The 25,204-nt window shown below is 26.9% G+C and overlaps 2 protein-coding genes across 2 annotated transcripts; both read right to left on the reverse strand.

The window, feature by feature from the left end:
• Positions 1 to 443: 443 nt before the first annotated feature.
• LOC107167502 (uncharacterized) lies at positions 444 to 3,217 on the reverse strand. The gene is made up of 3 exons (XM_015516556.2): positions 3,168 to 3,217; positions 2,844 to 3,100; positions 444 to 784 (listed from the first exon to the last, which is right to left on the reverse strand). Exons 1-3 carry the CDS (start codon positions 3,215 to 3,217, stop codon positions 513 to 515), a joined length of 579 nt encoding a protein of 192 aa, XP_015372042.1. The 3' UTR covers positions 444 to 512.
• A 6,029-nt stretch (positions 3,218 to 9,246) lies between these two features.
• Schip1 (Schwannomin interacting protein 1) lies at positions 9,247 to 14,580 on the reverse strand. Its single transcript, XM_015516565.2, has 6 exons — positions 13,897 to 14,580; positions 13,501 to 13,603; positions 12,425 to 12,528; positions 12,217 to 12,327; positions 10,700 to 10,811; positions 9,247 to 10,634 (listed from the first exon to the last, which is right to left on the reverse strand). Exons 1-6 carry the CDS (start codon positions 14,287 to 14,289, stop codon positions 10,519 to 10,521), a joined length of 939 nt encoding a protein of 312 aa, XP_015372051.2. The 5' UTR covers positions 14,290 to 14,580; the 3' UTR covers positions 9,247 to 10,518.
• Positions 14,581 to 25,204: the final 10,624 nt, after the last annotated feature.

Here is a 25,204-nt window from a genome sequence, read left to right on the forward strand (position 1 = left end):
TTTCTAAAATATAACACGTGTCTATATTTTTCGAGTTTATGGGAATAAAAAAATATGACAAAAATAATAATAAAAATAGGTAAAATGTTTATAATTACAAATTATAATACCTTCCTATTGGCTATTAGTTATTACCTACCAACAAATATTTTTTGGCGTAAGCAAAGCGATTAATGTATTGTTTTAACAATTATGTATCTTATTTCCAACGCGTATAAACAATTAATTAGACTTTCTAGTAAACTTTTTTTTGTTAAATGTAGAAAAACTTCCCAAAATAGGTACCAATTATATTCATTTTTTTTATCAAAAAATATGCTGTTGATGAAAATTGAAACTTTTTAAATTTCCTAAAACGTGATGATCGACACAAAAAAAAAACGTATCATTGTGAAACCTATATCATTCTTGGTTCCGCTTAGAATCTAAAATGACAAACAAAATTTTTAAGCTCGCATACTCAATTTTAATTTTGAAAATGTGTTAAATTTTGTCGTATATTTATAAGCAGTTTATTTTTTGTGAAATTCTTCGCCTTTTTTGTCGATGTATTCCATCAATCGTAGATTATTAGGCTCATATTGACCATTAGGTGATTTAATAGTACGTAAAAATTGTACTACTGAAATGGCTTGCATTTCATCGAAATCACTAGAGTCTGCCTCTGGTTTAGATGCCAACAGTACAATGAAATTGATTGCTTCTTCAAGATTATCCATGAGATTTGTGTCATTAGCTGGGGCAGTTTCGTCCAACCATTTTTCGTAATCGTTTTGCACTTGTCCTACATGCAGATATAAATATTAATTATAAAATTTTTTAAAAAATAATTTAAAAAAGTTAAGTATTTAAACTAAAACGTTATAAAATATTTACAGTATAGGTACCCAATGAAAAAATATTGATGATAAAATTAAAACCATTATGTCTATATTTAACCATAATGCTATATAAAAGTATGTATTTGAGATTTCAGAGTTTTCTTTTTTAATACTAACAATTTTTTACAATTAATTTTCCTGCAGAGTATTCGCACAGTCCTTAATCGATAATTTTAATAAACAAACATAAATTGTTCCCAACAAAAAGAAAAAAATTGTAAATTGCATCCAACACATTTCAGGCATATATTTCTATGTGGTGATTTGTTTCAGCAAACAATTAATTAATATAACCTGTATTATATGTAGGTACGATGGCCGTTTAACATTAATCGAAATAGTGGCGTAGTCAGGAGGATGAAGGAGGCTTTATCCCCCCTGTAGACCATGTTTTTTTTTCGGTGCGTACTAATATAATTTCCATGGCCATGGCCCACCCTGCGAGCTGTACTGTATTTGTTGTATAGGTATATTGTGACCTGATAATTTTTTTGTCATGAAACTTAGATAATAAAATTACAAATTATAATTTTCAATAATAATAATTAATTAAATGGATTTAAAATTGAAAAATTTAATTGGTTAAATATTTTAAAGTATCTCTTGAAGTATCTAAATCATAATTGAATTGGCCCACCCTGCCAAAAAGGTCTGCGCGGGCGTAACACGTTTCCACCAAAAGTAGACCTTTCTTTTTTCCACCTAAGGTGTATCTTTCCCTTTTCCACCAATATCCGTTACCACCGAATGAGATCAACCAATAATTAAACCACGGTTAATTTACCAAAATAATTTGTATTTTACGCTTATATTAAAATCTTTAATACAGTAATAAGTTTATTTAAAATACTAATGCTGGATTGAAAAAATGATATATTAGTGTATTTAGTTATGTATATATTGTATCTAAATATCTAATTATATAACTATAATTGGTTGATATTTTTTTTTCAATCGTAGAATATAGTAGTATACAATTGTTTTTGTAAAAACGTAGTAAATAATTGTATTTGGTGGAAAAGGGAAAGATACACTTTTGATGGAAACGGGCATCGCTCGTCTGCGGACGCCTATGGTTCCATATAATAAGGTATAATACTAATCGTGTCCCGGGTTTTTCTCGAGCACGGTTGAATTGCGTCCCTATTATGGGCAGAATACTCGGCTACAACTATACGAACTACTAATAGTTGTGAAGCTTTTCATTCGAAGCTCAACGCTATGTTTTATAATGCTCATCCAAACATTTTTCAATTTATAAATATTCTGAAAAGGTCACAAACTGATATTTATATAAAACAACGGAGCACTTACTTAAAGAACCGTACAATCTCGATAGTTAATAAAAAAAAATTTTAAAACAAGCAATGGCAAATTTTCAATCAAAAAAAAAAATTAGTAGATTCGAATTCATAAATTAATTTATAAAAAATGAAAAAATATGGGTGAGTATGTTTAGTTCTTAATTTTTTTTTGTTTGCTTAATTTTTTATAGAGCAGTAAAATAGTAAATAATAATAAAATATAAATTGTCTACGCCTATATGGCTATATGTATATAAATGTACAATAGTGTTTAAGATAGATATTGATGAATTCGGTGTCGCTTAGATAATATAGGTGCAGTTTATTATAGATAGTCATTTTAAAAACCAAAAAATGACGGACGTAATTTACTATACTTGCCAGTTTAAAAAATTGAAAAATGCATAATGCAATTGACTACACTAATTTTTCACTGTGGGTGCCATTTACAATCGCTCTATTGAAATTCACACTCATCACACAAAATTAATTACGATGTACAAAACTTTGAATCAAACTATTATTATTTTTGTTTAAAAAGCTTAAGTTATATAACTGTTTAAGCTTGATTAATAGCTAAATATTTAATAGTTAATATTATTATTAATATTAAAATATTACAATTTGTATGCAAGTTATATTATTTATATATTTATACCAATATCTTCATTCTCAATTAGACATTTGTCAAATAGCGATTCCTGAGAAATTTTTGGCAAATTTAAACTTCTTATAGGGGTTATTATTGGTGGTGCTGGATTTTTAACAACCGACTTTTCAGTCTTAAATTTATTCTTCTCCATATCCTCTACTCTGCTTATGATATTTCGATATTGATCAAATTGGAGTACTTTATTTTTTTTCTCTTTTACATCTAATTTGATTTTCAAGAAACCACCGGGTCGAGGAGTTGGTCTAAATAGAAATAAATTATGTATTTAAGTGTCACACTGTCTCACAACAAAAATTTAAGTATAATTACGTGAAACCCATTTCTGTAACTTTCTTTTCTTCGGGTTGCTTAGTCGACATTTTTAAGTCTGTTAATTATTTTCTCTTAAAATGTATATTTAAAAAGAAATGTTCAAGTACTTAATTTAGATTTAATAAACGGTTTAATATTTTACCTGCTAAAATTTCATACGACGCTATTAGTTTATTTATATAAACATTCTAGACATATACATGGTTATACATAATTTTATGTTTAGCCAGTACGTAAATATTAATTTTTATAATTATTATTTATTATTGAAGCTCACAATCATAATAATTATACAAAATAAATATATTTTTATTTATTTAAAACGTTATTTTATTTTTTCGTATAATAGGTATTATTAACTCATAAATTATTTTTAAATAATGTTTTTTATTTTTATTTTTTTAGTTAGGTACCTATATCTACCTATTATAATTATGACAAAGGCTATTAAATGTTTTATTGATAAAAAATGTTGAAAAATATTATTATTTTTACTATTTTCCATTTCAATGGAATGGTAGCTGGTAAATTTTACATATTTCCGACTAGCTTGAAGTAAACAATTATTGGTTGCTCTGAATAGTAAATTATAACTAGACTTGAATATAAATCTATTTATAATAATATTGTCTGATCACTAAAAAAAGATTGACTCTCGTAAAATAATATGAGAGAGGTAGGTAACTACTTATATGATAAGTGAGATCTGAAAAAAAAAGTTTAATAGAATTATTAAAATATAGGTATATTATATTATTCTTAAAGATACATTTTTATTTATTAAATAAGGTACTTATACAAAATAGAAAATAAAGAATCTGACGTAACTTATAACTTATAAGTTATTATGACATTCGAAAATCGCAGTATTCGAAATATTTTCATCATATTATACAGTCAAATATGTGCATAATATTAAGGCGATGCGTCATAGTGCATAGACACTTAGGCAACATATTGTTTCTATTTCCTATATCTAGGTATTGTAAATTTTTACAGAACAATATCGTAAATTAATATGCGGCTGTGTAATAACACACCTAGGTACTACACACTATGTAGTCTACATAGTCGATTATTATAAAAAACATATATTTTATAGTTGTAATGTTTTATCTTATTTATACATTCTTGTTTAGATAATAATATCAAAAATTACAACTGTATGTAGATCTGTAAACTGTTGTTGGGTAATATTTATGACTTAAATTTACTTCATGTTCGAACGCGGAACGCTGTGCGACAGCATAAACTTGCTCCGGACGGCAGACACCACAGCTGCGTGGTGGCGGAGATAAGTGTCGTCCAGCAAGTTCCCCCTCCCCCCACCATCACCCGGCGACGTTATTGTCTTATATAAACGCTTAGCAAAACACGTGTAGCTCTGTTCGTTTAAAATGTAGAGTGAATAAAATTTAAAGGTAAGATTATTATTTAGACAACCTCATAGGCTCATAATTTAATTTTTAAGCAAGTTATGAGTATTTTAAAATTGTAAATAGTTTTTACATAAACTACAAAAAGTTATTCGTAAAACTGATTCCACAAATACTTAGTAGAAAATATTTGTCCCTCAAGTTAGACAACTCAACATACACTGTTTCATATGTTATATATATATATATATTTATTTACCATCAGTTATTAGGTAATAGCCAATAGGTATCTATATTTTATAGCGTTTATTAAATTATAATCAGTTCAGTTTATTGTTTAATGTGAATCTACTGTTTTTTTTTATCTGTTACACTCTATGACTTCACGATACCGACTATATACCGAAAATATGACAGTATATTGCATATCCCAATAAACATCACGGTGAATATGAACAAATATAAGACCCGGATCATATCGAGATCCTAATCATACATATAGATATATATTTAAACAACTATTGGATTTAGTTATTTCGGAATCAAATTATCGAGCCTTGATCTAAAAGTCCTGATTATAGGATTTGTCAGTTATCAAAAATTCGAAAAATATTATAATATTAATTTTAAATTATAAAATTAATGTTAATAAATAATAATGTTATGCTTATGCTAATATATTCATGAAATCCATAAAAACATTTCTTTATAATTCTAAGGTTTGAAAATTTAATACAAGATTTCTTACAAGTTTGTCAAACTTTATCATAATATAAATATCCACCAGAAAGTCAAATTAAATTTTTATGAGTGTTTGAAATTAATTAAACGACCAAAAAAATGTCCTCCGGAAAGTCAAATATTTTAATAAGTATTAATAATAAGTAATCTGGTAATCATAATCTATAATATCATTGGATTCAAATTTAATTCCATCTATTACTTAACCGACTACATATTGTTACAATAGCAGTTGAAAATTAAAACAAATTCATACTTACAATTTTTTTTTATAAGCATTCAAAGTTTGAATTTTGACAGAATACGTAAAAATCACAAAAATTCGCAAGTTATTTTAAGGTAGAAATTCATAAAAAAAATTTTTTAAATCTAAGATTTGAAAATTTAATAAAACATTCCTTATAAGTTTGTCAATCTTTACCATAAAAAAATGTCCACCAGAAATTCAAATTAAATTTTTGTGAGGGTTTGGAATTAAAATTTTTACTCTTAATCCAGCGGATTGATTAGAATTTAGGAACACATTATTTTTCTATTACGCTTAAACCATGAACTTAAACTTAAACTTATAGTTAACCTACATAACCATGCCCTAATCATAATAATGAGTGATTATGATAAAAGTCAGTTATCAAATTTATCAGTTAGATAATTATTAAATGTTTAAAATACTAATAAAATAATCAATAATAATTTATTAATCGCCGATTTTTTAATTATTCTTAAAATGGATAATAGTACGTCCTTATTTGATTTGTTTTTTGGTTTAAATCATGTTCATGAAAGAAATAAGTCTTTAGATAAACAAAAAAAATTCTTCATCATCGCTTGTCGATTTTAATTCTAAAATACGTATAACCAATTTTATGTTAGTCACAAGTATGTATGACGATTTGGATTTTAAAAGTCATTTTAGGCTTACAAGGAGTTCAATTGAAGTAAGTATAATAGTTATGGCCATAATGAATTTGAATTAAATTGTATACTTATATAATTTTGTTATTTAAATATAAGGTTTTAATGTGTAAAGTAAAACCATTTTATTTTCTACGCATGACCAAAGTGGGAAAATAAAAATTTTTATTTGCGCACCCCTCAAACGCTACATACAAAACGCGAGTCAAACTCAATTGTGAATTGTGATGGAATTACTGTAGGTTGTAGGTATCTATGTCCTATGGTAAAAACTAAAAATAGAACAATACACAAAATTAAATTGAAATCATAAAGTTATCAGTACCTAATACAAATTTGGCGCGTATATTCTTATCAAATCAATCGGGTACGTTACTATCCAGCCGGAAATTTTACGATTCCTGATAAAACAATCCGGTTGATTACCTCCCCTACAGCGGATTGAAAAACTGCTGTATTTAGGAACATCTAATTCCAGCGGATTACCAATCTGCCGAGTTTCGGAACATGAGGATTCCTAAATTCTAATCAACCGCTGGATTGGGTGATTAATTTAGGAGCACACGGACTAATAAACACAATGCAAGATATTTAATTTAAAAATATAAAATAATAATATACCAAGGTAGTATTAAAAGATTATCTACACGGAAAACTGTAAAACTTATCATAATATGTACTATAGTTGTAAGTTGTAGTGTTTCACATATTTTCTGCGTCATAGTTAACTGATATAGTTTATACGTATTTACGCATAATTGGTAAGGTAATAATAGGTATGTATAGATATATATAGTTTTAATTACCTTATAGTTTTTATTCGGTCTAATATACGTTAATTATAATACATTAATATAATTATATATGTCGTCGATGTTATGCTAATATTATACATTGTTCAAATATTAGAATCGAAGAAGTCACTGATGAAATCCGACAATGTGTATATTAGTTTCTGCTTGTAAATGAAATTATAATTACTTGGCATTGAACAACAATCGACAAATGCATACATGAATAACAACGATTTATAAATATTAAACTCGTCTTATACCTTGTTAGACAGCTGAACGAGAACATAAACGCCGCATACGCAGTCATTGTTGTGTGTTTTTGTAGTATGTATTAAAATATATTAACATTTTACTTTGGTATTCCACTAAATGATTATTTTTTTTTTCAGATTTTTTACTGAATATTCTTGTTCTTCACCAAAAATGTTGAAGATTTTCAGTTTCATATACTATTGGTATATGCGTTACTTGTTGGTCTCCGAACTGTATTTAGTAGAAAAATGGGAAAGGTGTTTGATACGTATCCTTTTTTAAATGTTATTTTATTACTACCGGTAGGCGGTATTGATAATTAATAGTAAAAAACCTTATAAAATCAGTATTGTGAGTGCATTTTTAAAGTTTCAAAAAACTATTTATTTAAACAGACATTTTAAAATAGGCATTATATAGCATGTAATAATTATAATTTTGGTTACCTACCATAAATGTTTATATTTCTATCATAGATCAGATGTATATTGTATAATCATAATCAGAGCTCGGATTCTATAGCATTTTCTACTAATTATTATTTTTTTAACGTATACAGATGAAATAACCAATTAACTGTAAATTATAAATTTGTTTATGCATCATGGATTCCAAATAAAGATTATATTTTGTTAATTTATCTAATAAGTAAAATATGATAATTTGTTTTAAAAAAAAAGTATTCTTTATTTTTACTTTTTAGTTCATTTTATTGTGCATTGTGTGTAATTCATCATTTCCATTTATTATAACTTAGGACGTGTTATCTGCATGTGTTGTCTCCACCTTACAAGTGTGTAACAGCAAATTTTATGCTCAGCAGATCAAGTTTAGTACCATTAATATAAAATTTAGAGTGAATTGTTAACCTCTCATAAAATTTAAAGGCAAGATTATTATCTAGTCAATCCTTTAGAGTTTTTATCATATTTCCATTTCAACTAGAGTCAAGAATATTTTAAGATGTACAAACAATATATGATTTAAAAATACACATAACACGCTTATAAATAAAAATATAATAAAAAAAAACTACGATATTGACCAGATAATAATCTTACCTTTAAATTTTATAAGAAATTAATTCACTCTCAATTTTAAATTAATTGAGCTAAACATGATCTGATGAGCATACAATTTGTTATGTCACGCACTTGTAAAATGGAGATAGTACATGGGGTTGTCAGTCCTTTTAAAGAGTTTTTCTAGTGATTTAAATTCCAGATCGTTATTAAATGTCAACTAGGTACTCTATTAATAATTTAAGAAATAGTCATACTAAGAATGGTAAAAATTATTTGTTCATTTAATAAACTGTGTGTAATATGTTAACAAGCATTCAAGTTTTAAAATATATTAATTAATTGCAATTTAAGTTTATTTAAATAAAAATTATTAAATATATAAAATGTGAAACAGTATTAAATAGCATTCATAAAATACTAGAAAAATGTAGATGGTTTAGATGTGTACAATTATTAATCAAAAATATATCAAACCTAGAAGTTCTGAATCTTATATAAATCTATATTCAATAAAATAAGTCTCATCTAATATATACAGTTAAACAATACATATTTTGGTGTACCAATTTATTTGATAAATGATAAAAGTGAAATGCAATGTTGGTGCATTGAGATTAACCGTAAGATAATCAAATGTATTATTAATTCATTAGTCAAACAGTCATTATGATATTTTAACTACTTATTAATTGTTAAATATTACATTATACAATATTTATGGTAGATTTTTAAAAAAGCTGAGTTATTTTAAAAATTTTCTTAATAAATTAAATTCAGATACCATAATGTTTATATTATTCTTTGGATTGTGGTACATGAATAAAGTATTTATTGAATTTATTTCAAATTATTTAGCATAACAATAAGTTAATATAAGACTTGCTGTCAAGTTGTAAAATCTTTAAAACATGAAAAAAGCTGCATCCATGAACAAGGAAATATTTTCAACCTTAATATACAACAAATATGGTCATTTATAAAATAAAGAAAACATTTATTTTTATTCCATGATATTGTGTATTGATTTAAAAAGACAAGCCAATACACAAATAAAATCTAAATATTCTAGCATACAAATAGTTTAACATAAAAATAGTTCAACATAATAACATAACAACAGTTTTGGTTAATTAGATACCTAAAAAGATATTAAATTTTGTGCGTAAGCAAAACATAAAGTATGTTCTGTAGTGTCGGTTAATGTTATAAGCGTTATGTGAATTTTTGTGATAACAATGTTTTTATCTAAAATTATAAATTATATTATATTTTAATTAATATATATTACAGTAATCATAATTAGTAATAATATTTTTAAATTCAGTGTTTTCTTAAGTATGGTTTGTTAAAATGTAAAGAATTAATATTAAATGTTATAATAAGAAGATATTCATTCTTGATAGTAATTAATAATTAATAGTACTAAATAATGCTACAGTAGTAAAAAAAAGTGAAAAGGAACTTAAAAGAACTATAAGATCACTAAAATGAGAAAGATTCAAGTATTTTTAATTATTATTTATTTAGGTATATTTAAATTATGTAATCAATAACAAAATAATACTCTATTATAGAATATGAAGTAATATGATAATAGGACATATTATAGAAATACAATTTTTTAAAATAATTTAATTAACTAACAATGTAATTCTAGGCACTAACCATAGGTTTCAATAATCTAAATATCCATAAACAAGGTTGTACTTAATTAAATTTTTTCTAAGAAATATGAAAATGTTCAAATTATTTTGTTTTTTTGTTCGTATGACGTTGTCACGGACGGGAGTAGACACGAAGTCCTAGTTCGGACGCCTATTTGGCAGAATTTCTATTGGGGGCATCCGTAGGTTTCTACCATGCCCGGAGTGGGGGATGGCGGCAATTGTTCTCCAGACACCGTGACTTGCCTGGAGAAAAATGTCACCTGATGATGGAGGATCAAACCCGGTCCGGCTGAGCCACAGCCGACGCGTTAGACCGCTTGGCCACCTAGTCCCCGTTTTATGTAGTAATTTTCATACTATAAAACATCATGATCTATTTATAAAAACACCTCCCAAATTTGTATTTTAAGTACAGCCTTGTTTACAATTTATAACTTAAAACTATAATACTTGAAGGAATGAAAATAATATATCAATGATATTATTTATGAATATCCGACACTACAGTTCTAATGTTTTAAAGTTACACACATTCTTAAAATACAAATAGTTCAAAAATGTTAAAGTAGTTTTTTCCACTAATATGACATGCGAGTAACATGTTTTAAATCTTCAATGTCAACCAACATTGAATCCTTTGCCATGTGTAATTCATCTCTTTCTAGTAATAAATTCACAAGGCTTTCGTTTAAGTCTAAAAAAAATATAAATATATATACTTCCACACTTTTTTAGATTAACAAGTTGACATATACTCACATTCAATGTAAGAATGTAGATCATTAACAATAACTTGTAATTGTGCCAAGTTCAGACGCATTAAAAAATGTCTACTGACACGTCTTCTATCATTGTCTAACTTCACTCCAACCTAAAAAAAATATATAGTTGATAATAGATTAAAATATTAGTTGAGATTAAATGAAAATGTATATTTAAACTGTTAACAAAACTTTTTTAGTATGTATTACATATAATTCAAATGACAAAAAAATATCTTTAAAAGGACACTACACTGACATTTGTTGTCTTCTTACAAGTGAGTAACAAACTAAATTTATGCTCAGCAAATCATATTTAGCTTTGTTAGTTCAAAGAGTAAATTAGAGTAGATTGATATATTATAAAATTTGATGGTAAGAACATGATCTGCTAGTACATGGGTTGTTTTTAAAAAATATTTCAGTTTTTAAGTTGAATATTTTTAACCTTGCTATTATATATACGCAAAAATGTATTAAATTGAACTATTGTAAAACATAAACATATAAAATTATAAACACAGATAATGTTCTTACCACCAAAGTTTCATAATAGATCAATTCACTCTAAATTTTAGTTCAAAGCTTAACATAATCTGCTGAGTGTAAATTTGGTATGTAAAACAGACACAACAAATGTCTGTGTAATATCCTCTTAAGAGGACGCTACACCCGCATTTGTTGTCTCCGTCTTACAAGTGCGTAACATTGCTAAAACTGTTTCGCGCGGGAAAGAACCGAGAAAGATACAGTTATAACTAAGAAACGAAATTTTCACCACATAAAAAGGAGAATTTTGACTGTGCAATATCGTTTTTATTTTTTCGATATCACTTATACAAATAAAATTCTTATTGTTTTATAATATATTAATTTTGTGTTTTTTAAGCATGAATAATTTTGTTTGTAGTTCTGATATCGAAAAAATAAAAAACGATATTGCACAGACAAAATTCTCCTTTTTATGTGGTGAAAATTTTGTTTCTTAGTTATAACTGTAGCTTTCTCGGTTCTTTCCCGCGTGAAACAGTTTTTGCAATGTTACGCACTTATAAGACGGAGACAACACATGCGGGTGTAACGTCCTCTTAACAAAATATGATTAGTATAATATTATAGAACCATACTAAAATACCTCATAATTAACTAAACTTTAATCAACTATAACCATACACAGGACGAAATTGGACAAATTTGGCTAACTGAGTTTTTTGTGCTTTATCGTCACACTAACAAATTTAATATCAATAACACCTACAACCATATCTGTGCAAGTCCAACACTTAAACTCCTTTTTAAACACATTATCAGTCAGCAACCTGTAAAGCTATGACTTAAACGGCCTAAAATTGTCAGCCCACCGAGTTTTATTCTGTAACTCGCCTGGCCAATCCGGTCCTAACCATACAATATACATGTTATAATAACCATACTTTACAAAATTGTATTTAAAATAATATATAATAGGAAAATAACCAACATCTGAATATTAAGTTACACAATATAATAACTTACTTTTGAAAGACTTTCTTTAATTACAGCTGAAATTACACAATTGCGCTGATCTGAAATCATATGTGCTCGTGCTCGATTCTTTGCCAAATTCAAACCTTGTTTAAGTTCAGCCTAAAAATTAATTTGTTACTTAAATATTTTTAAAAATTTTTGTACACCTAAAATTCAGTACAAGGATTTAAAATTGAAAGTCAAATATTATACATACAACAGATTTTAGCTTCTCATCTTCAGCTGAGATGTCACAGCTATTAATTGGTAACTCCGTATCTGATGATTGTTCGTTCATAAAGCATAGCTGTAGATTAGAACCTATAGAATCGAATTTTATAACATTATGTTTATGGATACAGTTCATTATTTAGCTATAATTTAACATGAATTTATTAATTATTATTTATATACTATATTTTGAGTAAACAAATAAATTGTGATACAATGTACATAATGCAAGTCATATAGGTCAACAGTAATGCATATACCCATTCAGTGGCAGCTAGTGATATGGTACACAAGAGCATGTAAACATTGTAAACCACAAAAAAAATTATTTAAAAATTATTAGGTTCCAATAGTAATATTTAATTGATTATTATGCACATAGTTTGTAATAAAAAAAGTTTTGCCGTTTTTTATGTTAAAAAGTGTCTATAAATGATTAAATAATTCATGGAGCATAAATTGTTTGTAATCTGGGAGGCCGTGTAAATATTAGCTACATCTCTTGACACGTCAGTTAGTCATATATTATAGTTTAGAGTGCATTTAATGTGTGTATCAGACCTATTTTTATCATGCATACAGCCTCGATATTGCATTGTTTGTTGAAACAATAATGCACCAACGCACCATAGTCCAATGTATATAATCCATTAATTACCACCACTATGCTCTCATGTCAACTCATAACTAATAACTTATTAGTATTAAGTAATAAACTAATAACTATTGTAATGTCAACAATATACTATAAAAACAGATTAAAATAATATAGTTAAAAAAATTAATATCTTAGGCATTTTTCTGTACTCCATCTTATGTGAACCTCACAGCTGCCACTGTACCCATTATAACCATATAGCCAGTATAGTATTTTATAGTTTTAAATTGTTTTGAATGAAATGTCAACTGACCCACTTCTTGAATGAGTATTGTTTAAGATTTTAAGAAATATTTCAAAGTAATATTTCCACATAATAAAAATAATGAAATCAGTTAAAACCAGCACAGAACATATATTACAAATTTTTTGCAACTTATAGTTCAATATAAAATTTTACTCACCATTTTGTAATCTAGATTCTAAACTTGATTTTTTTGTCGACATTCTTGTGTTATGATAACCATCTACTAATCGTTTACGAATTTCTTCGCGGTCATTTTTTTTCTGAAACAAATACAAATTTTCAATATTAAGAAAAAAATTTAAAACAAGCATATTTTAATCAAAACTTAAAGTTGTTAAAGTCTGGTTATTATAATACTATATTCAGTTAATTAAAATTGTGTTTTTATTCTAGCAATTCCAGGATACCTATATGGGCTATGAAATAAATCAAATTTTCTGATATCAGATGCAAAACATTAAGGTACTTAGATTTATATCTATGTCAATTTCTTAAATACTCTTCCACTATAATATGATCAACATCAAAATCAATTTCAATCAAAACGCTTTACCATATTATAAGTTTTGGTGTCTAAGGAATGCGTATAGTTGCTGTTGACCACTCCGTGCTCATTAACCATAGACATGTCGGTGAACTTGTGTATGAAATCGTTGTCTTCGTAATGGCTCGCAGGGTTCTGATATATGAAACAGCCTTTTTCCAGCTCTAGACACTTGTTGTTGTTCGGATAATAGGCGGTCTTGTTGTTGTGGCCGATCAGCATACGTTTGTGGGACTGGTTATCCTGATACTCGTTGTCATACAGCAGCGACTCCTTCAGGGCTATACCATTGAAATAAATGTTCTCTTTGATGTAACGACTGTTCGCTCCGCCGGACTTGCCATAGTATCTGGGTCGCAGTTTTTCTTTGAACGTTGCCACTAGTGACGAATGATCCGACATTGTACGGTGATGAATGCACGACACGATTCGATCGTTAGACGCTCCAATGGATATGTCCCGTTACGTTTGAACGGGACACATTCAAAAGCCGTGCCACCGACGTCGTCTGTTAAAGATGATTTTTGTTCGACGGACTGCGAGTGTCGAAGGCCAAGGCCAAGGCGGCGTAGACGCTACCCAGTAATAATTATTATAATCATTAATCCCGACCGCCTTATCAATTATCAATGGAAATGTTTTTTTTTCTCCTTCTTGATAGCGGCAAGTCAATTTCGGCTTGGAGGTAAACGAAACAACATTTACCAATAATTGTCTTAATAATATATATTATAATATTATTTATTACGGAAGAGTAATATTTTTAACGTATTTGAGTACGATATTATATTTTGATACTTCTTAGTTGCGTTTTCTATTTGTCAGAAATCGCGAGCACACGAATATTGTGTTATTATCATATAATAATAATGTTGTTTTGCAGTCGCGCCAATAACATATAACCGGGTAGTCGTGTACTTGCACACATGCATTCACGACGTAATGGAGGATATCGATTTTTGGGGTGTTTTAATAACACTCGAGTGTGTATACATATATATATTATATATATATGCACGTCCGTGTCTTAATAATTGCGTGCTGAATTGCGGCGGACGTGAGTTTTCGGTTACACCCACAACTCGTGAGGGCGGCTATGTGACCTTTATATAGTGTTTCAAAATAATATTATAATATTGATATTTCTATAAGAAAATTGCAATAAAATATTACGACTTACAAACGGCAATAAGTCATATAAATATTATATTATAATGTGTTATCGATATAGTTTTATTTTTAATAAAGTACAATATGTACATTGTCATATCGAGTACCTACATAATAATATACCTATACTATTATATAATTTTAATTTATCAACTCATTGCCTATTCTATGGTTAAAATTTCAAATTTGAAATAACTAAAATAAAAATAATAAATCACATTTCATTAAATACTTTATTAATTACTTATTTATTTAGTATATATTTATTTTTATATAGTTATAAACAATTAATTGTTGGTTCAGAGCGAAGTGTATTGGATCAGTAATAAATAATAATGCTTCGATTTTAAATTTTGAACGATAAAATGGTTTATATGGTAGCAAATTGGATTTTTGTATAGTTGACAGATGAGGCATCAATGTCACAAATTTCCCAGTATTTTTAAAAATAACCCAAAAAACATTTCTGATAAATTTGCAAAAATATGCAGAACATGTATGTATGTCTAAATATCCAAAAATATGTTGTATACAATTTTGATATTTAATCGGTAAAGTAAAGGTTTATGACTTTATGAATACTTATTCACTACATGTACAGGATGTTTAAAATAGCAACATGCATTTTATGCGAATCCTGGTCTTTACTTATAGGTTTAAGAGAATTTCGAGTTTTATTAGTTATTTATAATAAATTATTGTCGATTGAAAGTTATTATTAGGTCAAAAATCTTGAAAATGTAATACAAACGTTCCTCATATATTGTTGTTAGTGAAAATTAAAAAAAAAGTTAAGCGCAAATCCACGATAATTTTTATGAGTGTCTGAAATTAAATTGTTGATAAAATTCATCAAAATTCTCGAAAATTAGCAAATTATTTCAAGTTATAAGTTCATAGACATTTTCTATGCATACTTCTAAGATTTGAAATGTTTGTATACAATTCCCAGTTTTCCTATACATTTGACAAAAAAAAAACAAAGTTTACTAGAAAGTCAAATTATTTTTTTACAACGTTTGAAATTAGATATTAGATATTGTATGAATGGCAATAAAATCGTTTAATCTTGTATCATCATTAATATCTAGTGCCTTTTACACAACTACTCAATTATTAATTGATAGTACGCGCTTGGTAGTTATTTATTTATTACAACTGTTAGTTTAGAAATACAATTTAAATTTAATTACATAGTCAAATTGGGAATATTTTAAAAGTAAAGGGTGCAAGCGTACACCTTGACCCTCCCACCACAAAATTACGACACTGGTGCTTTGTGATCTGACTTTATTAAGTACCTAAAGCTTGAGAATGTACCTAATCTAATATATATTTAACTACTAACAATACTACTGATTTTTATTATTATATGAATAATTTGAGACCTTCAAGGTATTTGGTGTTTTAAAATAAATTTCATTCCCACTTTTCGCAAATGTTCACCTTTTACAATATAATAAGTTACAAATATAATATTGACGGTTGTTGAGGAAGGTCGAAATGGTCGAATGCAGTTTCGTGGAACATTATCGAGTAAACAATAGTTTTGGTTATGTAATAGCACAATGCAGCTTATGCTTGCGGATTATAATATACAGAATAATACAATGATTGAATATTAATAATAAAATATAAATTATAAACAATTATTTTGTGTGCCATTGTAATAATATTATTGTATTATTCAAAGTATATAATTGAGATATGGTTATTTATTGGCCATGATAAATATAGTAATATCAATATGTCAATAAATAAACAAACACCTATGTCTACGTAGAAATGTTAAAAATATAAAGAACGAAAGAACTACAAAACATATATTGGTAATTGGTATCTAAAGGCTACATTTAATTAATAAATACATTAATTTGTTATATTTATGTTAATAATTTCCAGGGAAATATACGTATCACGTACGCTTATTTAAAGTTTTAAACCCTAAATGCACCCAATACCCATATAATATGTGGCCAGCAGTGGCGTAGTTAGGAATTTAGTATGGGGAGGTGGGGATTATATGTTTTTAGGAAAATTTTTAAGCCTCATACAGTAACCTACACCACTAAGGCGCTAAACATAAAATGTTAGCAGTAAAATAAAAGTTTTTTGGGAGAATCTATCCCCCTCAACACCTCTTGATTACGCCCCTGGTAGCCAAGTCTGTATGAATAATTTAGACTATATCATATAGGCATATTAACTGATTAATATGTCTATGGCCTACCTATATATAGGTAAAGTACAAAAATACTAAATAATTTACGGTACTATTATGGCGGTATTTGACATTTATATCTCATTTATTTGGTTGTAAGTATTAGTAATGTAAAAATGTCTACACTCATATACCTTACACAAAGATTTAAACTACATATTTATACAAAAAATATTAAAATATGTAAAATGTAAATAAATAAATATTTTACACCACATAAATTAAAAAACTTAATATTTTTATTTCGATATGTGTTGCAGACTATAGTAAAAAACGTATGTTTTTATTTAAAAAAAAAATTCTATTGAATTTATCACCATATTTTATTATCTAATAATCCCTTAAGGCTTTCTTTTTAACATCTGCGGAAAAAATAACATCGAATGATTTAAAGTTACAAGAAATTATGTATATTTTTAAAATATCATCTAATTCTTTATCTAAATTATTATCGTAAACATAAATATATAATTTTAAAATTTAATTTGTCATATTGCTACTTATTATTATTACTGCTTTATAACCCAATGCCCTACAAGGAGGGTGTGTACAAGATGGGCTGTTGAACTTGAATTACAGTGTCCCGGATATTTAAGGGGCTCATTGAAATAAATATGTAATTTTTGAAGTTTTGAAATTTTGATATTTTAAATCATATTTCATACTGAATTAATTTTTAGGATCCGAAAAATATTTAGTACAGGAGTCCAAAATTTGATGTTATTGATATATTTTGCATTTTCTTTTTAATCAACTAAGAAAAAGTTCTTAAATCCAAATTATTATTAAATATGATGGTAGAAACAACAATGTATATTAGACCGTTAAATGAAAGTAAATGGCCAGTTGCTCACAATAATTGCGAGTGGGCTGAAACCTTAACCTAGCAGTCCAGACTTGTATGTAATACTATAATATTTTATTGAGAAATTATAATTATAATTATAAATTATAATCATATTTACTAAGTTATATAGGCAGGGGCGGGACTATTTAAAAGGCCACTGTGCTTGTATGCACAGTGCCGCATCAACCGGGGGTGCTAGGGCCACTAGGGGTGCAAAGAACCCCCAGGCCCCCTTTAAATCATAACAATGGGCCCCGAGGCCAGTAGCCGAACTATTTGAAACTTTTTTTGAAATTGAAAATTTCAGTGGTTCATAAATAACTCAAAAAAAGTCAAAATATATTGAAAATTAAATCATGTAAAGAAAATGCCAATCTTAATAACTGGTCAAATTTTCAAGTATCTACGACTTATACTTTTTGAATAATAACAAATGTTTAAAATCGTTTGAAGATAAATCGTTATCGTTACGCTATTTCGTAAAAATTTAAAATTCAAACGCACTTAAAACTTTTCCTAAAGTGATGCTTCGAGTTTTCTCTATAGCTACTTGAAGGAAAACTTAGTGTTGTATTTTTAATCCTTAGTTATAAACATAAAAAATTTTAGGATTTTTCAACTTCAAAATTACTTGCAAATTTTCGCGTTTTCGACAGATTTCGTAAAAATACGCGTATAAAATAAAATTGTGAGTAACGATTTTTTTTTTTTTTTTTTTAGCTACAATAAGAACAACTCATAAGGAACTTTGTATTCACTTTTCATGTTTTTATGGTCATCCAAATTTTTTTACTGACGCTTCAAAAAAAAATGCTCATAAAAATCGAAAATTTCAGTGGTCCATAAATAACTCAAAAAAAGTCAAAATATTTTGAAAATTAAACAATATATAGATAACACTAACATAAACATTTGGTGAAAATTTCAAGTATTTACAGTGTTAAATTTTTGTATTACAACCATATAAAAAATCGATTTGGTCGAAAACTGGTTTTGCGTAAAAATTCCCGTTTTTCTGTTACTTTTTTGTTGTTGTTTCTCTCGATTTTATTTTTAAACTGTTGGAAAATGTTTACTTTTGACCTCTATGATGCACCAAGGATATTCACTTTTCCATCGGAAACCACCCTCAAAGTTTGAAATTGAAGCATTATTTGCTCCAAGCCAAGAGATGTTATATATATGATTTATGATTCAAATGTTAAATGTATGAAAACTAGGAATTTTGTTTAAAAATATAAAATATTAGATATGTATAGAAAATGTTTATGAATTTTTAACTTGAAATAATTTTTCAATTTTCGAGATTTTAATGAATTTTATGGGTTCAGTATGTACTATTTATGAGAGTTAGTTCTGTTAAATAGTTATAGGTACACTAACTGCAAATATTGAAGCATAAATACAATGGTGTTCTTTTGTAAAATTACAGAAATATTCATCTGAATATAAATTTCCTTGTTTTTTTTCTATAGATGTATGTAAATTACAATAAAATGCAATTTCAAATTGCGAGAACATAGTTTGCAGCACTTGCAAAATTATTTCCCTAATAGATACCTTGAAAATAATTATCGTTACTTTTCATTACTTACGAATCCTTTGTTAAGGATTACCTAGACAATAATGTAATATCTGGGTAATTAATTTTTTACATTTTGGAAATATATATTAGTCAAGGTTAAACTAGGCCAATCAAATGTATAACAAATATAATAGAGATGACAATAGAATAATTATTTTTTTACTGGTACCTAGTTAAATTATAATTGTGTAAAAGTAGATTAATAGAGTCAAGATTTTGTTTAATGCAGGCATGTTAATCTCGAAGTATTAAGTGTGCCAAATATATTGAAAAGCTTGACTATGAAGGCCACACATACAAATTTAAACAAAAATTAATATTAAAAATTTAAGATAGTGTGATATGGCATTAATATTATATTTCTTTTATTATTATATTACGTTTTTGTTCATTAATATTGGTAGCCTGCACGGGCCACAATAAATTCAAGAAAATCAGCTGAGGACTGTAACTAAATTTAAGTGGATGCAGGTTATCTACTTTATAAAAATGTATTGTTTTATTGTTTTTAAAACAGTATATACAGGTATAAGTACTTAACTAAAACTAAAAAGTTGACAAATTATTACAAAATTTAATCTTTTCAATTTTGCCCGTATATTTATTATACTTTATACCTACGTGGTGATTTACCAAGCATACTCATCTCCCTTTTTTAATAATTCATTTATTCAAAATTTGATCTTTGGAATTTTTTTAAACCCCTTATTTTCAAATTTGTTGAACAACTAAGGAGTGTCTTGTGAAGATCCAAGTAGAGTAAAAGTAAAAGTATAAGCAAATAGGTATAATATGAGGAATATAATATACATGTCATGATTTAGTATGAGGAAGGATGGCCTCCTATTCAATCATAGAACCCACAAGAAGCAAAATCATTATTCAATAAAAAAATGACGGTGGGCATGTTTGTTAAATCACCCTGAATGGCTGAATCTACTGTAAGAATAATAAATTATACTAAAATTAATACGCGTTTTAAGTTTCAAACCAAATAATGAGATAACTGACTTTCCAATTAGGTAATTAATATGTTCTTATTGTATAAGCTATAATATAATATGTAATATGTTATGTAGATACTATTCCTACTTATAGTTACCACTGCCTGCTGTTACAGTCTATCATTAAATTACTTTCCCTATTTGTATAGTAATTATTAATTATAACTGAGTTTTAATTATAGTATTTAATATTTATTATAAACGCCAATAAATAAAACAGAATTGTATGCAGATAATGCTACTGGGAATTTATACAGCGGGCTCCTTGATTCACATTATTTAATCATTCCAAAATATAGGAAAACCAATTTTTTTTTGCCATTAAGACATTATAACACTTTTATGGTACATAAAGTCCATAAAGAAATATATATATATATATCATACGGTTTCTTAATTGTATAATAAACATTATAAATAATTATAGATATCAATTAAATATGTTACCTACCACTTTAACACTTTTTTATTTGAGTCATTTATTAAGGAAATATTATTTTTTTTACCAATTATTTATACATTGTGTAATGTCTAGTTATTAATTTTAGATACTATCTAATATAAGTATATAGGTAACTACTTATACTAACTATTATATAGGTAGACAGGTAGTTATTATTTATTATAATTATTAGTAACTACAAAAGGTCTATAGGAACCTAAATTAGATATCTACTTACTCTGAAAAAAAACCGAAAACTTGATATACATAATATACTTTATATTTTTTACCAGAGTATTTTTAATTTTAACAAAATAAGTTTTTTTAAAACATAAATTCTATATCAAATTTTAAAATATGATAGATGTTTTTTTCGTTCAATACAACAGTAAATAGTACCTAGATAAAAATCACAAGCGAAAAAAAACATAAGTCGTGTTAAAATTAATAAATTATAATTAACATAAATTAGAAAGGTATTTTACTATATAAAGTAATTAAAAACAGGAATTGAACATCATTGACCACTGGCCATTTTGCGATGTAGGCTATAGCTATTTAGTTTCCACGCAGATTAAAAAAAAAAATCAACTGAATGTCAGAACTCGAAGTATTTAAAATTAAAATTAAATAGGTGATAATTAAAGTTATTATTTGTATGATATAGTTGAATTTTAAACACAATAAACTTTTAACTTTCTGGTAATTTTTTGTACGATTTAGTTAAAATTTTAGTTATGATAGTTATTCTTATTATAGTTTTTACATTACGAGTAAAATGTAAGCGCGTGGCCCACATACAAATAATATGTGCCACTTGTCACTTGTGTATATGTATCTACTATCTATACCTACTACAGTGTTAGTGTGTAACATATGTATAATGTACATCGTACATTATACTTATAATTTGTATATATTAAATGATGCTGTGATGGTTTTGTAAACCTAAATAGCAATATCCTAATGATATTGTTGATATTTGGTATTAACTTTATTTTTTTTGTGTATTATGTACTTATGAATTACATGATATTAAAATGTTTAACTTACATCATTGTTTACAACGCCATGACAATCGAGACTTTCGTGCGAATCATAAGTCAAAGTGTACAAGTCCATCACAAACCTTGAATCTTTTTTATAGTGCCTTTGGTCGTATCGGAAATTGGTCGGGTTCATAGACCACGGATTTACTAGCATACTTGTAGCCATTTTCAGTAAATATTTGATTATTTAGAAAAACTTATGGTAACGTGTAAAATTAAAATGTACTTAATATTTATAGTTGCAAAACCAATGTCAATATAAACAATTCAAAGTAAACAAAATGTTGTTGCAAGTCTTGACGTTACGATTATTTGTATCACACTAAATGTATTTAGAATGAACCACTAGTAGTACATTAACTGTGGTTAAGTGAAAGTGCGAAGAATAACAAAAAAATAACCAGAACTAATCAAAATGTCCTTCTAGAATCCGTTGCGACTGGTCGCAGTCTCAATTCTCGATCGACGATAACATTTAACTAACGAAGAAGGAGTAAAAAAATCCATAACAATATATCACTCTTTGTCAAAAATGACAAATATAAATACCTACAGAAATTGTTACTGAATACACTGATTACAATGTAATTCAATATTTATTATGTGATTCAGTGGTTGTGTAAATCGCTTTCTCTAATGTAGGTGGCTGTATAATAACTATATTTTTCTTTATAAGAATAACCTTTTTTAATATAGGCACTAACTATACTAAGTAGTAAGTATAAGTATAATAATTTATACTTCAATGATTATTTTATATGACAACCTTTATAATACACATTACACATAATATTATTACTTAAATTATAATTTACATCATTAGACATTAGTGTATATTCGTGATTTAAACGAATTTCGTAAAAATTTGAAATTTAAACGAATAGGTACAAAAAAAGAGTATCACAATAAAACTAGTATGGGCATAAACATTCCTACCGTTCACTCGGTATATTTCAATTGGTATTTAATTTTGAAAGTGATCAAAATGTTCTTTTTTTTTGGAATATTTTCTTTAAATCGAGAACTGCATTTTTTACCTCAATAAAGTCAATTTTCCGTTTTTGTAGCTGGTTGTATAATATACTTATATACTCGTATACCTACGCGTGGCTTGAACAATCTAAAATATAAATTTTCTATCATTTTTTAATAATTAATATTCTACGTAGGTATATCACACGCCTGATTAATCTCAATATTTTGATTAAATGTGTTTTTTCGATTGCTTCCATCATGCATTATATTAATAAGTAATAACTAATGATTTTCGAACACAGTATTAACCTTTGAAGTTCCATCTATAATATTCGATCATCGCTGATCGTAATACTATGGGTAGCAAATTTACCCAAAACGGAAATTGTTTATGGAGAATTAAAAAAAAAAATAGATGATACATCAGTCAAGTTGGAAAAAAAAGTCGTATGTCACGATTTTGTGCAATAGCTTGACTTTTAAAATTGAATTTATTTGGTAGGCATAAACTGAATAGAATGTATACATTTTTCAATTTTTATATCATCTCTTATGAGTTTTTGAATACCGGAAACTCGACAACTTATCATAACAGCTCCGTCATAACTATTGCAAGATTAATTTGTCGTTATTGTTTTTTTTTATCTCTATAGAGTAAGTATGTTTTATATGCACTCGGATAATGACATTTCATCATGTCCAGAAGGATTAAAACAGCACCAAAATCTTTCAACTAGCTACAGATGCCATCAGATAAAACATATCGGCTGAATGTTATAAGATTTATGGATATTTGACAATGTGCTGATACAAATGTTGTTTCTTCAGATATAAATATATAATACTATAAGAAATTAGAAATCAGAAAGTTTTACATAGGTACCTAACTTATTTTTTTATGTCAACTTAGATTCTCAAGTGGTAAGCACGAAAAGTTAATGTTCGAACGTAACGTCCATATCCAACAATAATAATAATAATAATACCTAAAAGACTATAGGCAATAAATATTAGGTACAATAATATTACATTGTTACATCTTATTACGTCCTATAAGACGATTCACATCGAAAAGATGATTAGTTGGCAGTGGCTATAACCGAAGTTGACAACGATATCCCAGTAAACATTTTTACGTATATTATCCGTTAAATATACGTTTATAATTTATGAATCAACGTATAATACTCCTAGATTTTTAGTTCATAAATGGTATAATTATGGGATAATTTTGTGTCAAAAGATAACTATTTAACGAATATTCTACGTTTAGTATCCGTTTATTGTGCATGTATAATCGATGTATATTATGCGTAAGTATTAAGTCGTTTTTTGGGATATTTTGCGTGTAAGTTTAATATACATTAAGCATATACAATAGATATTTTTCGTATAGATTTAGTAGATATTTCGAGTACACAATAGATATTTTTCGTGTAAGGTTAGTATATAATTAGAGTATGCGGTGGATATTTTTTGTGTAAAGTTTGTATATTTTTGAAGAATAGAATGGATATTTTTCGTATAAATTTCGCGTACAAAATAGATATTTTTTGTGTAAGGTTAGTATATATTTAGAGTATGCAGAGGATATTTTTTGTATAAAGTTCGTATATTTTTGAAGAATAGAATGAATATTTTTCGTATAAATGTAGTATATATTTCGAGTACACAATAGATATTTTTCGCGTAAGGTTAGTATATATTTAGAGTATGCAGTGGATATTTTTTGTGTAAATATCATATATTTTTGAAGAATAGAATGAATATTTTTCGTATAAATGTAGTATATATTTCGAGTACACGATAGATATTTTTTGTGTAAGATTAGTATATATTTGAGTATGCAGTGGATATTTTTTTGTGTAAAGATCAAATATTTTTTAAGAAAAGAATGGATATTTTTTGTATAAATTTACGATTAATATTATTTGTATACATGCAGTACCTATATTGAATAAATATTTTATGTGTAAGCTTTGTATATTAGATTTAAAGGAGGATTTATATTTTGCATACTAACT

The sequence above is a fragment of the Diuraphis noxia genome, unplaced genomic scaffold (genome assembly GCF_037042655.1).
Source record: "Diuraphis noxia isolate RWA-SAM2 unplaced genomic scaffold, SU_Dnox_SAM2 contig0001, whole genome shotgun sequence".
NCBI lineage: Eukaryota > Metazoa > Arthropoda > Insecta > Hemiptera > Aphididae > Diuraphis > Diuraphis noxia.

Bases quoted from the DNA above. Each gene is read 5' to 3' on its own strand.
- LOC107167502 (XM_015516556.2), bottom strand. From the start codon at position 3,217: ATGTCGACTAAGCAACCCGAAGAAAAGAAAGTTACAGAAATGGGTTTC. The intron at 3,101-3,167 runs GTAATTATACTT...ATTTCTATTTAG, and splicing joins GTTACAGAAATGGGTTTCAC to ACCAACTCCTCGACCCGGTG. The intron at 785-2,843 runs GTATAAATATAT...ATCTGCATGTAG, and splicing joins AATTGAGAATGAAGATATTG to GACAAGTGCAAAACGATTAC.
- Schip1 (XM_015516565.2), bottom strand. From the start codon at position 14,289: ATGTCGGATCATTCGTCACTAGTGGCAACGTTCAAAGAAAAACTGCGA. The intron at 12,529-13,500 runs GTGAGTAAAATT...TCGATTCTATAG, and splicing joins AGAATCTAGATTACAAAATG to GTTCTAATCTACAGCTATGC. The intron at 12,328-12,424 runs GTATGTATAATA...ATTAATTTTTAG, and splicing joins ATGAGAAGCTAAAATCTGTT to GCTGAACTTAAACAAGGTTT.